This window comes from Podarcis raffonei, chromosome 9 (assembly GCF_027172205.1).
Source record: "Podarcis raffonei isolate rPodRaf1 chromosome 9, rPodRaf1.pri, whole genome shotgun sequence".
Classification (NCBI taxonomy): Eukaryota; Metazoa; Chordata; class Lepidosauria; order Squamata; family Lacertidae; genus Podarcis; species Podarcis raffonei.
The window spans coordinates 77,327,392-77,339,248 of record NC_070610.1 but is presented as its reverse complement, the minus strand read 5'-3'; the positions used below and the strand labels follow the sequence as shown (position 1 = coordinate 77,339,248).

Genomic DNA, 11,857 nt, shown 5'->3' with positions numbered 1-11,857 from the left:
CCTGGGGAGGCGGAGGGAGGCGGCATGGCCCGGCTCGGCCCGGCCGGAGGCGGCGGCGGAGGCAGCCCGGTCGTCCCCCTGCGCCTGGAGTCCCCGTCCGCCGGCCCCGCGCCGCACTGGCTGGCCGTGCTGATGGTGCTGCTGCCGGACGGCGAGGGCGACGACGAGGGCGACGAGGCGGGAGCCCAGGCCGGTCGGCGCAGGAGGAGGCGCGGGAGGCGCGCCAGAGCAGCCGCCGCCGCTGGGCTGCTCTCCGGGGACCCTCGCCGGAGGCTCCTCCTGCTGCTGCTGCCCGCGAATGGGGGCTCCGCAGGCGGCGGCGGCGGCGGCGGCCCGCGCTCCCACCCGCCTGCGCCCTCGGTAAAGCCCCTCGGGGGGCTCCAGTCCTGGGGGGCGGGGGGCTCTCTCCAGAAGGGGCGCCCCAGAAAGTGCCAACTGTCCACCATACCCAAAAAAACGCCGTTCACTGTCTCTTGCCCCACGCCTCCCCCATCCTGGGTCCCCAGGCGCCCTGATCCGGAGCGCGCACCGCTCCCCCACTCACCTCCCTCCCCCGGTGCGCCCCTGAACTTTCTGCGCATCCCGGGACGGGCCGCCCGTCCTGTCCCCTCTCTCCATCACTTCTTGGCGTCTGCTCTTGATCCGGCCCGCCGGGCGCTCGTCCGGCCTCTGAACTCCTCCCCGCCCGACCACCCATCCATCCATCCGGCGCCCTGCCCTCTCCATCCCTCCCTCCGCCTCCTCACCTCCTCGGCATCCTGCCTCCATCCCTCTATTCTCTCTCTCTCTCTCCTTTGCTCTGGTCCTCTCTGCGCCTCCTCCGGTTGCCCTGACCCCGCTCTCTCTCTCCATCTCTCCAGCCACTCCTTTCTTCCTCTGCTTCGCTCTCTCTCTTTCTCATCCCTCCTTCCAGCCCTCGCTCCCCCCTCCTCCCCCCTTTCGCCACCTCCTCCTCCCCCTCCCCCTCTTCCACCGGGGCTTCTCTCTCTGCCTCTCCTCCTCTGCTCTGATTCCCTCCATCCCTTTCTCTCTCCCCCCCCTCCTGCACAACCCTCCCCTCCCAGCTGCTTGGCTGCTGTTCTCTCTCCCCCCCCCTCACACACAGCCAGTCCCACCCCCCGCCCAACAAGAACCACCCTCCCCAGTCACTTGGAAACAAACAAACCGGTCCAAAATACTCCGCCTTTGGATTGTCACCCCAACACCTCGTGGTTTTGCGAGCTGCTCAGGAGCAGGTGGCTGAGCAGGGAAACTCTCTCCCTGAATCCACCTTGGAAGCCGCTGGATTTTGGTTTTCTGAAGAGATCGCCTCTTTCTGTTTTGCTTTGAGGGGGATTCTAGGGGTTTGCCCCCCACCCTGCCCCAAGCTTGGGGGGAATTTCCAAAAAAGCAAGCAAGCATAGGAGCCCCAAACTTTCTTCGGTGGAAGCCCTCCCTGACTGGGGGTTGGGGGTTGGGATTGTTTTGGCGAGAAGACCTGTTCCCCACCCACTCCGCGCCCCCTGCCGTGCACACCTAGGACCCTTAAAAGGCTGTTTTGATGTTCTCCATCCAGGAGGGTCTCCCCAGAGGTGGGCTGACCATGAAGGAAGAGCCTTTGACCGGTGGTGGGCTGTCAGCTGTGAGGTCTTGGATGCACGGGACTGGCATTCTGGATGCCAACACCGCAGCTCAAAGGTAGGGCCTGCAGAAGGCTTGCAGAAAATTCTAATGCCCCCCAAAAGAGAGAGAGAGTAAGAAACTCCCCCAAACTCCTTCTTTCAATAGTTTTCTCTCTCTTTCCCCATCCCCAATACCTGCCTGTTTTGAAATTTGCCAAGAATTTACTGGGTTCTCCTGCAGAAGTCGAGGCAAGGAGTTTGGGACGGGAAAGGTGTTCATTCTTCTTTATTTTTTTCTTCCGATGACTCCGATGCGATGACTGGCGCGTGTTATTCCAGTTCTCCTCTTTGACGGGCAAAGCGTGCCGTTGATTTATTCGCTACGTCTTGGGGAGGGGGGAGCTGCTTAAAGGAAAGGGGAATTTCAGAATTGCAATTGCGATTATTTAGTTTTCGGGAGGGCGTAAGGCCTTCATCATTTCCCCTGCTAAATCTCCTGGTAAAACACCAACCCTAAAGCTAAGTACGAGAGGAAGACAGACAGGTACCTTGATTTCACCTTTGTTGTTGCTCTTAAAGTTTCACTATAACTCATTGGAACTTTCATGAATATAACTCTTCTCAGATGGATTTTTCAGCAGAATCAAAAACAGTTTAGGTTGGAACTGACGGGAGGTGTCAGGTAACATTTATATGAATACACACACACACACACACACCCTGAAAGTAGTTTTATATTTCTTGTTGTCAAGCTGTTGGAAAGTGTTTCTGAAGTTAACACTTTGGGGTGGAAAAGCAAAACAGCATTGGAAGAAAGTGAGACTGATGCCAAGGATGCAAGTTCGCAATTCTACTTGCAAATTTCTTAAACAGACATTAGTGGGTTGTTGTTGTTTTTAAAAAAACCAACAACTGTGGGTCTAATTTTATTATTCCTCTCTCCTCCCCCCAAGTATGCTTTAATTTGGTGCTCTCGTACAAAATTGTTCCACATCGCAAACTCCTCTCTCGCCCCCACCATTCCTTTCTATCTTTTACAATTATTCCTGTTGGTCGATAAACTGGGATGTATGAATCATTTCTCCCTGGGCTCAATGGCTCCGGGAGTTAGCTCCTTTTTGATTTGAATTGATTTTCTATCGATCTCAAATGTTCCCTGACCTTTGACATCTGATCTTGCTTGACATTTAGTTGAGGTTGCTTAAACAAAGGAAGCAAGAGTTAGGTTGCATAACTAACCATGTAGCAGGGATACAACTCACCCCCCTCATTTCTCCTGTATATCATTCACCTGCAATTTGCAACTGAATTTATTGTTGTCAGCCTGTTGTCTCCCGGAGTTTGCAAACCTACTAGCTGGGTCCCGGGCATCGCTCACCCAAGTCACCTTCTTTGGCTATATGATCTGAGAGTTGTGCCCTAGTAAAGGGTTTTGCGGCGCACTTTGTAGATTTATTTATGTCTCTGGAAATGCTAATGCTGCAAGCTTTGAAAGGCCTGTGCAGCTGTGCTGGCCCTGCATGGTCCCTAGTGCACCCCAGGTCCCCAAATAAATGTTGAATATTTTAGTGGTGGAACACATGCTTGGAATGCAGAAGGTACAAACGTGGGCATCTCTGCTGAAAGGATTTCAGGCGGCATCTGGGAAAGACCAGGAGAGCTCTGAAGAAATAATTTTGTGCTAGCTGGCTTGAGTCTGCGTGGGGCAGCTTCGTGTCTTTAGTGTTGATCATTCCTCTGTTTTCAGTATAAAAAGGCACAATCCACCCAGATGTTCTCTGGAGCAAGCAGGGGGAGCAGAACCTTCTGGTGGATCATGCCCAGTTGTACTTTATAATTCTATCACAGTTTTTTATTCTCCCCGGAACACCGTGTGTAGGCTAGAAACTGGCGGAAAGTGACTGGTTTGCTGCCTCAGTTTCTCCGTCGTTGAGTCCAGACCTCGGGCCTTCCATCCTGTTTGGGGTGTTTTTTGTTTTTGGTAGAATGCCCCAAACAGAGACGTCGCTTTGTAGTAGCTTGCGAGAAGTAAGGGTTTGGATCTGTGTCGAATTAGGTCTTGCCGTGGGATTTCGCGCAGCTAAAAATCATCGTAATTAGCTGAGTCTGGATGAGATTTGTGAGTGGGCTTTTTTCCTAATGACCCAAGAAAAGATGATAACCTGATACGATAATTAGACATAAGAAGAGGCAGCAAAGCTTTATCAAGTCAAGGAGCGTGTTCACCTCCCTTTATCCGGGGGGCCCCTAACAAGATATTGCATTTCTCCATTATCTCCCTGGACTGAGCAGGTCACCTCAAATGGTTAAGCAAAACTGGAATATTTGAGGAAAGGCAGGGTGCGAGACGCAGACAAGATCCCTTGATAGAGTAAGGATCAGCATTTTTTTAAAAAAAGACAGAGAACGTTCCCCTTGTTTTTGCATGAACCATCCAGGCTGATTTCACCCAGAAAGAATTTGCACTAGATTTGTTGATGTTGTTGTTGTTTTGTGGCAATCTCCAGGAAAGAATAACACTTTCTTTTTTTAACCGTAAACTACATTGAGATATTGTATCTCGCTTGCAGCCCTGCCTGTTCCATGCAAACTGTTTTTCCTGTTGCATCCTTCCCAGTCCTATCGTCACCCCTCCGTTCTGCCCTCATCTTCTTCCAAAGGAATAAACCACACTTAGTGTAATAGTATATTTACCAGCCTGGCACCCTCCTGGTGTTTTGGACTACAGTTCCCCACGCTGGCTGGGGCTGATGGGAGTTGTAGTCCAGAAATATTTGGAGGGCGCCTGGTGGGCCAGGGCTGATCTCATCTACCTGTCCCACCCCTCTCTACCCCGTTCATTTTCTGTGTTTGTGTTCATCTATGCCAGACCCCAGCATTAGCTGAGATTTATATAACATCAAAATACATAGAACGTATGCAAACAGGCAGTAAACTCACTGCCATTCCTAGGGCCCAGAGGCCAGAAGTCAGAGCATGTTTCGTCTGACTGTGTCAAAGCTGTAAAGCAAGACATGGAATGTATTTGCCAGAGGGCTCAGAGGCTCCTGCCACCCCTGTTGTGTTGACTTATCTTGTCCTGGTGTCCGGTGGTTTGCGGTTTCTCTTAATTTTCGGCGCTGATTCTTCGTAATGCCTCCTGATTCTGAATCTTCGTTCGAGAGAAATTCTGAAAGCTGCCGTTTCAAGAGTTCACCACCCTTACCTTCGTCCGGCAAACTTTGCCATGAGTTAATTAACATTTTGGTTAACTTGGAAGCATTTATATTCTGCTTAGCGTTTTAAAAACCCACAAGCGATGCACTGCCTAAAATAAGTAAAGGGTTGTGCTCAGAGCAGTGCCAAAATGAATGCTCTTGTCAGAGCAAGTATTTCTCTGTGGGCAATGGAACATAATCCCTGCCTCCCACCCCCCACCCCAGCCAAGTTTATTCTGCAGGTTCCCCTATACTTCTTGAAACAGTTAAACTATGGAACTCCCTGCCACAGTGATGGCCACCAAGCTGGAAGGCTTTCAAAGAGGATTAGACAAATTCGTGGAGGAAGAGAGGCCTATTGATGGCTAGTACACACAATGGTTACACTTTGCCTCCACGCCTGGAGGCAATAATGCTTTTGAATCTCAGTTGCTGGAAACTGCAGGAGGGGAGAGGGCTCTTGTGTTCGAATCCTGATTGCAGGTTTCCCACGGGCATCTGTTTGGCCACTGTGAGAACAGGATGCTGTGCTAGATGGGTCGTTGGTCTGATCCAGCAGGCTCTTCTTACGTTCTTCTTTGGGGATGGCATGGGGCATAGTGGGGTGGGAAGCTTTGCACCGCTGCAACCACTGAGTTGTATTCTTCCCAGACAAGCAGGCATTGGCCAGCCTGTTCTTCTGCATCCAGTCTCATGCATGCAGCCAGCAACAGATGCCATCAGTCTGATCAGTTAAGTCAATTGCACCGTAGTCCTGAACCTACCTGCTTGAACAAATCTCGTTGATTCAAAGAGCACATTCAGAACCAATAGTCTGTAAATCAGTGGGAAGAAGGGGTTCATCATAGACACCCGTATGTGTGTGTGTGTTTTTTTGGGGGGGAGTTGTTTTTAAAAAAGAAACTGGTCTGAGTCGTGCAGGAGTTGGATTGCATGTTGAAAGCAGAGAGAATTCAGCCCACCTGGGGAAAAGTCTGTGTTCAGCTGCAGAATCGTGCCGGATGCAAATGAATCAGATTTTCATTAAGCACCTTGGGTAATCTGGGCTGCAAGGGAGGGGACGATGTCAGGAATATTTGCACAGGCGGTTGAAGCAAATCCAGCCTAAAGTGGCCCAAGTCCCAATATTTTGACTTAATAGCACAGTGGATGGTGGCTGTTACCTTTTGGCGGTTTCTGAGACTTTCCAAGCGTTTCCGAAATTATGGGCAAATAGGCCGTGCAAAACAGAGAAGGCAGCTTTGTAAAAAAATGTACGTGGGGATAAAAAGGCTGATTACAGGATCCAGCCAAAGGCAATTCTGGCACCCTGTTTACCTTGGGCAGCAGATGTGGCCAGATGTCAGGAAGGATGATGGACAAATCTCTTCCCATCCCTCTCCTTCGCCTGCAGATCTCAACCTGGATTGAATGTGCAGGTCTGATCTCTGTAACCTTCCTCCAGAGAAAACATCCTCCCTGCTGATCAGCTGGGCAAAAATCATGGGGAAGGGGGTGAGATTTCAGGGGGGGGCGGTAGGTGTTTTGGAAGGGTTTTTTTTTTTTTAGTGGTAAATAATATTTTCGACGCGGATGGGACGCGGGTGGCGCTGTGGGTAAAAGCCTCAGCGCCTAGGGCTTGCCGATCGAAAGGTCGGCGGTTCGAATCCCCGCGGCGGGGTGCGCTCCCGCTGCTCGGTCCCAGCGCCTGCCAACCTAGCAGTTCGAAAGCACTCCCGGGTGCAAGTAGATAAATAGGGACCGCTTACTGGCGGGAAGGTAAACGGCGTTTCCGTGTGCTGCGCTGGCTTGCCAGATGCAGCTTTGTCATGCTGGCCACGTGACCCGGAAGTGTCTCCGGACAGCACTGGCCCCCGGCCTCTTAAGTGAGATGGGCGCACAACCCCAGAGTCTGTCAAGACTGGCCCGTACGGGCAGGGGTACCTTTACCTTTAATATTTTCGAGGCTAATAATATCAGTTGCTGGTAGGTGAACATAGCTGTCAACATTTCCCTTTTTCCCCTTATTCCGAATAGGATTTCTCGCAAGAAAAGCGAAAAGTTGACAGCTATGTAGGTGAAGGGAGAGGGGAAAGGAGACTGCTGCGTCTCCAACCTCTCAGCCATCATTCTTGCTGGTTTTCTTCGTAGTCGGAGGTTAAACACCTGGAAGATTGGTCCACTTTGGTGCAGATATTCCTCAAATCTTGGTTTCCTGTTTTCCTTCCTTGAGCTCGAGCTTCTCTTAATCGGTTCACACTCAATTTCCAGTCCCTCCACCGGTGATGGAATTGATGCTTGACTTGATCGTTGAGTCTCCCAGAACTGTCTTCTCCGTTCCGGTAGCCAGAGAACGATAGCCAACCATTTTCCTTTCTTGCTCCCACATTTCGCTCCCACCCCCTCTGCTCAGAGAGAGAGGGGCATCGATTTGTTGAAAACCTCTCATGGATTTTCGATCGCGACTGTTCAGTTTGGAGGATCAGATTACTGCAGCCCTGCTTTCTGCAGGGCTGCCCTTGGAGACAGATCCGAAGGCTCCCACTATTGCAGTTGCTGTTGTTTAGTGGTTTAGTCGTGTCCGACTCTTTGTGACCCCATGGACCAGAGCACGCCAGGCACTCCTGTCTTCCCCTGCCTCCCGCAGTTTGGTCAGACTCATGCTGGTAGCTTCGAGAACACTGTCCCACCATCTCACCCTCTGTTGTCCCCTTCTCCTTGTGCCCTCCATCTTTCCCAACATCAGGGTCTTTTCCAGGGAGTCTTCTCTTCTCATGAGGGGGCCAAAGTATCGGAGCCTCAGCTTTACGATCTGTCCTTCCAGTGAGCACTCAGGGCTGACTTCCTTAAGAACGGATAAGTTTGATCTTCTTGCAGTCCATGGGACTCTCAAGAGTCTCCTCCAGACCATAATTCAAAAGCATCAATTCTTCGGCGATCAGAATTCTTCCACTATTGCAGGCTACTTATCAATATGTGCAAACTGAAAGCCCAGGTTTGGATCGTCCGTATCGATTGCCGTTTGCCTCCAGGCCGAATTCAAGGTTCTGGTGTTAACTTTTCTGACATCTTGCATCCTTGATGCCTTCTTCTCCCATATATTCCTCCCTGAATACCAGTTGATGAAGCTCTGCAGTACTTCCTGTTCTCTGTGAAATGATGTGTAGAATGCAGCCCTTTCTCTGTGGAACTCCTTGCTGCAAGAGAATCCCACTCACCCTTACACTATATGTTTTCTGCCCCTCATCACTTTCCTTTCGTGTGATGGCACAACTGTTTGTTGGCTGGCCTCGTTTTCCGAAGGAACGTACTCGCTCTTTTAGGTTTGCTGTTATATGATTTGATTGGGTTATTCACTTCCCACACCACTTAATATGTTTAATAATAATAATAATAATAATAATAATAATAATAATAATTATTAATAATAATAATTTATTATTTATACCCTGCCCATCTGGCTGAGTTTCCCCAGCCACTCTGGCCGGCTCCCAATTGAGTGTTAAAAACAATACAGCATTAAATATTTAAAACTTCCCTGAACAGGGCTGCCTCCAGATATCTTTTAAAAATAAGATAGCTGCTTATTTCCTTGACATTTGAAGGGAGGGCGTTCCACAGGGTGGCGCCACCACCGAGAAGGCCCTCTGCCTGGTTCCCTGTAACCTCACTTCTCGCAATGAGGGAACCGCCAGAAGGCCCCCGGTGCTGGATCTCAGTGTCTGGGCTGGACGATGGGGGTGGAGAAACTCCTTCAGGTATACTGGACCGAGGCTGTTTAGGGCTTTAAAGATCAGCACCAACACTTCGAATTGTGCTCGGAAATATCTCTAGGCAGTGTACCAAAAATGGAAGCGACAACTGACAACTTCAACAAAGCATTTGCAAAAACACACAATTGCATCGTTCGAAAACACCCTGCGTGTTCCACATATGGAGAGGCTCTGAGATTGAGAGACAAATGAGGAAGACCTGACTACGCAGTGCGCTTCTGCGGTTAACCCTCTAGAGTCTAGGCCAGCCTGGTGCCTTCCGGATGTGCTGGACTACAATTCCCATTAGCCTATGCAAGCTGGGGATGATGGGAGTTGTAGTTCAAAAATAACCAGTGGGGGTACTGGATGAAAGAAGGCTATACCAGACCTGCCTCCAAGTTACTAATATCATATTTTGGGGCACAAATTATCCTCAGTGGGTCAAATTGTAGTCATTCAACCTGGAGGAGTGATGGGGAAAGGGTTATAGTTCATCCCTTGCAGCCTCCCCTTCCTTGGAGGTTTTTAGCAGAGGTGGAGTGGCCATCTGTCATGGATGCTTTAGCTGAGATTCCTGCCTTGGAGGGGGCTGGACAAGATGACTTTGGGGGGCCCTTCCCAGGCCACAGTTCTATGATTCTGCTGTGTCTGGGCAACATCTGCTACCTCTGGTTCTGGAGGTGGTTACGGCCTGAGACTCAGGGTCATGGATTTGAGCCCTATGTTGGGCAAAAGATTCCTTCATTGCAGGGGGTTGGACTTTTGTTGTTGTTGTTTAGTCATTTAGTCGTGTCTGCCTATTCGTGACCCCCTGGACCAGAGCACGCCAGGCACTCCTGTCTTCCACTGCCTCCCGCAGTTTGGTCAAACTCATGCTGGTAGCTTCGAGAACACTGTCCAACCATCTTGTCCTCTGTTGTCCCCTTCTCCTTGTGCCCTCCATCTTTCCCAACATCAGGGTCTTTTCCAAGGGAGTCTTCTCATGAGGTGGCCAAAGTCTTGGAGCCTCAGCTTCAGGATCTGTCCTTCCAGTGAGCACTCAGGGCTGATTTCCTTCAGAATGGATCGGTTTGATCTTCTTGCAGTCCATGGGACTCTCAAGAGTCTCCTCCAGCACCAGAATTCAAGAGCATCAATTCTTCGGCGATAATATGATAATAATAATTTATTATTTATACCCCGCCCACCTGGCTGGATTTCCCCAGCCACTCTGGGCAGCTTCCAACCGAATATTAAAAACAATACAGCGTCAGACATTAAAAACGTCCCTAAACAGGGCCACCTTCAGTTGTCTTTTAAAAGTAAAATAGTTGTATATTGTCTTGACATAGATGACCCTCATGGTCCCTTGATTCTATGATATTCTGTACAACAGAATGTTGGCACTGAGCAGTGTTTATTTTCTTTTTTTAAAAAAAGAAAAACAAAATTAACAAACAATGAGCGTGTCGGTGCCCATTACTTTCTAAAAGTGTCGTGGGCGCCAGCACAAAATGGCGCACTGGTGAGTCCCATCACAAAAAAAACCCCAAGCCATTTATGAAATTAAAGTATGAATCCAGTTGAAAATATGAAATAAAATAAATGGGATGGGGATGAGGAGGGAGTACCAAAAAACAAAACAAAAACAAACCAGGGTTCACAGCCGTTACCTCATAAAGAACATTCTCAGGAGGTTTACCCCCCTTTATTTTATTTCATATTTCCTACTGGATTGTTGCTTTGACTTCATAATAAACTCTTGCATTTAATAATATAAAAAATCCGTTAAGCCTGCAACTTACGTGGGGGTTACTTTCCAGAGATCTCGCCTACAGCCAAAATTGTGTATAGTCAAAGCACTCTAGGTTCACTAGTAGGTGGAATTTGCCAGACTGTTTTTCCCCTTAAAAGCTGACCCCTTTTAATTTTAATTTTTTTTTTTAAAAAAATGCCATGTGCGTGAAGCTGAATGTGCACAAGTTAAATGCACGTCAGTTGCAGGTGTGCTGTAATTATTTAAAGTTGGGCTGTGCAGCCCACTTGTAGGAGGATATTATTCTCCAGCCCCAGGTGTGAGGTGCTAGTTGAGGAATCCCACAGTGAGACAATTCACCCGGCCTATTGTTTTGAACTTAACGGAGGCTCTGTGCCCACACCTGCTGCTTCCAGGAGATTATCCCAGGTGCTCACCAGTTTTTCATCCTCGAAATCTCCAGCCTGTGGACAGTCTAGCCAGTCTTTCCAAAACGGCTTTCACCCCACTTATGCACCGTAGTGTCGATGAAGCAGGGCGGGTGTTGAGGATGAGTGGTGGTGGGAGAAATCAAGTTTAGGGAGAAATGGCACAAGCTCAGAGATGATGGAACTGGTAAAGTTTGTGGCTTAGGCTAAAGGCAGAGAGGTGACAGCTGGGAATTGGCAAGGAGTTGGGGGAAAGGTTCAGCAAAAGACTAGCAAAATGATCAAGGGGGTGGAGCTACAGCAATTTGGATTTTTCTGTTTGGAGAAAAGGCAAGTAAGGGGCAACGTGATGATGATGATGATGATGATTTATTTATACCCCGCCCATCTGGCTGGGTTTCCCCAGCCACTCTGGGCAGCTTCCAGCAGAATATTAAAATACAATGGTACCTCGGGTTACATACGCTTCAGGTTACATACGCTGCAGCTTACAGACTCCGCTAACCCAGAAATAGTACCTCGGGTTAAGAACTTTGCATCAGGATGAGAAAAGAAATTGCGCAGCGGTGACGCAGCGGCAGCTGGAGGCCCTATTAGATAAAGTGGTGCTTCATGTTAAGAACAGTTTCGGGTTAAGAACAGACCTCTTTAACAAATTAAGTACTTAACCCGAGGTACCACTGTACAGTGATTCATCAAATATTAAAAGGTTCCCTAAACAGGGCTGTCTTCAGATGTCTAATAATAATAATAATAATAATAATAATAATAATAATAATAATAAAATTTATTTATACCCTGCCCTCACCAGCCAAGACGGCTAACACCAGGTATAAAAACAATTGATTGAAATACAACTTAAAAACAAGATTAAAATACAACTTTAAAATGCAGCCTCATTTCAGTAGAAACTCAAATCAAAAACTAAAAGTCCAATAGTTGTTTATTTCCTTGACATCTGATGGGAAGGTGTTCCACAGGGTGGGTGCCACTACTGAGAAGGCCCTCTGTCTGGTTCCCTGTAACTTGGCTTATCGCAGTGAGGGAACTGCCAGAAGGCCCTCGGAGCTGGACCTCAGTGTCTGGGTAGAACAATGGGGGTGGAGACACTGACCTAACAGTCAGGGGTCCCTTTACCTTTACACCAGCCCAACCTGGCTTG

At 48.9% G+C, this 11,857-nt stretch overlaps 1 protein-coding gene across 2 annotated transcripts in view; it reads left to right on the top strand.

The window, feature by feature from the left end:
- Positions 1-11,857, top strand: part of LOC128420543 (transcription factor COE1-like) — a 97,194-nt gene continuing 85,337 nt past the window's right edge. Inside the window, exons 1-2 of one of the 2 annotated variants that reach the window (XM_053402136.1) lie at positions 1-360; positions 1,556-1,677. In XM_053402136.1, the coding sequence (XP_053258111.1) occupies positions 25-360; positions 1,556-1,677 (458 nt within the window). In that variant the 5' untranslated portion in view covers positions 1-24. The remainder of the gene's footprint in view (positions 361-1,555; positions 1,678-11,857) is intronic. The other variant, XM_053402137.1, reaches the window with a different exon arrangement.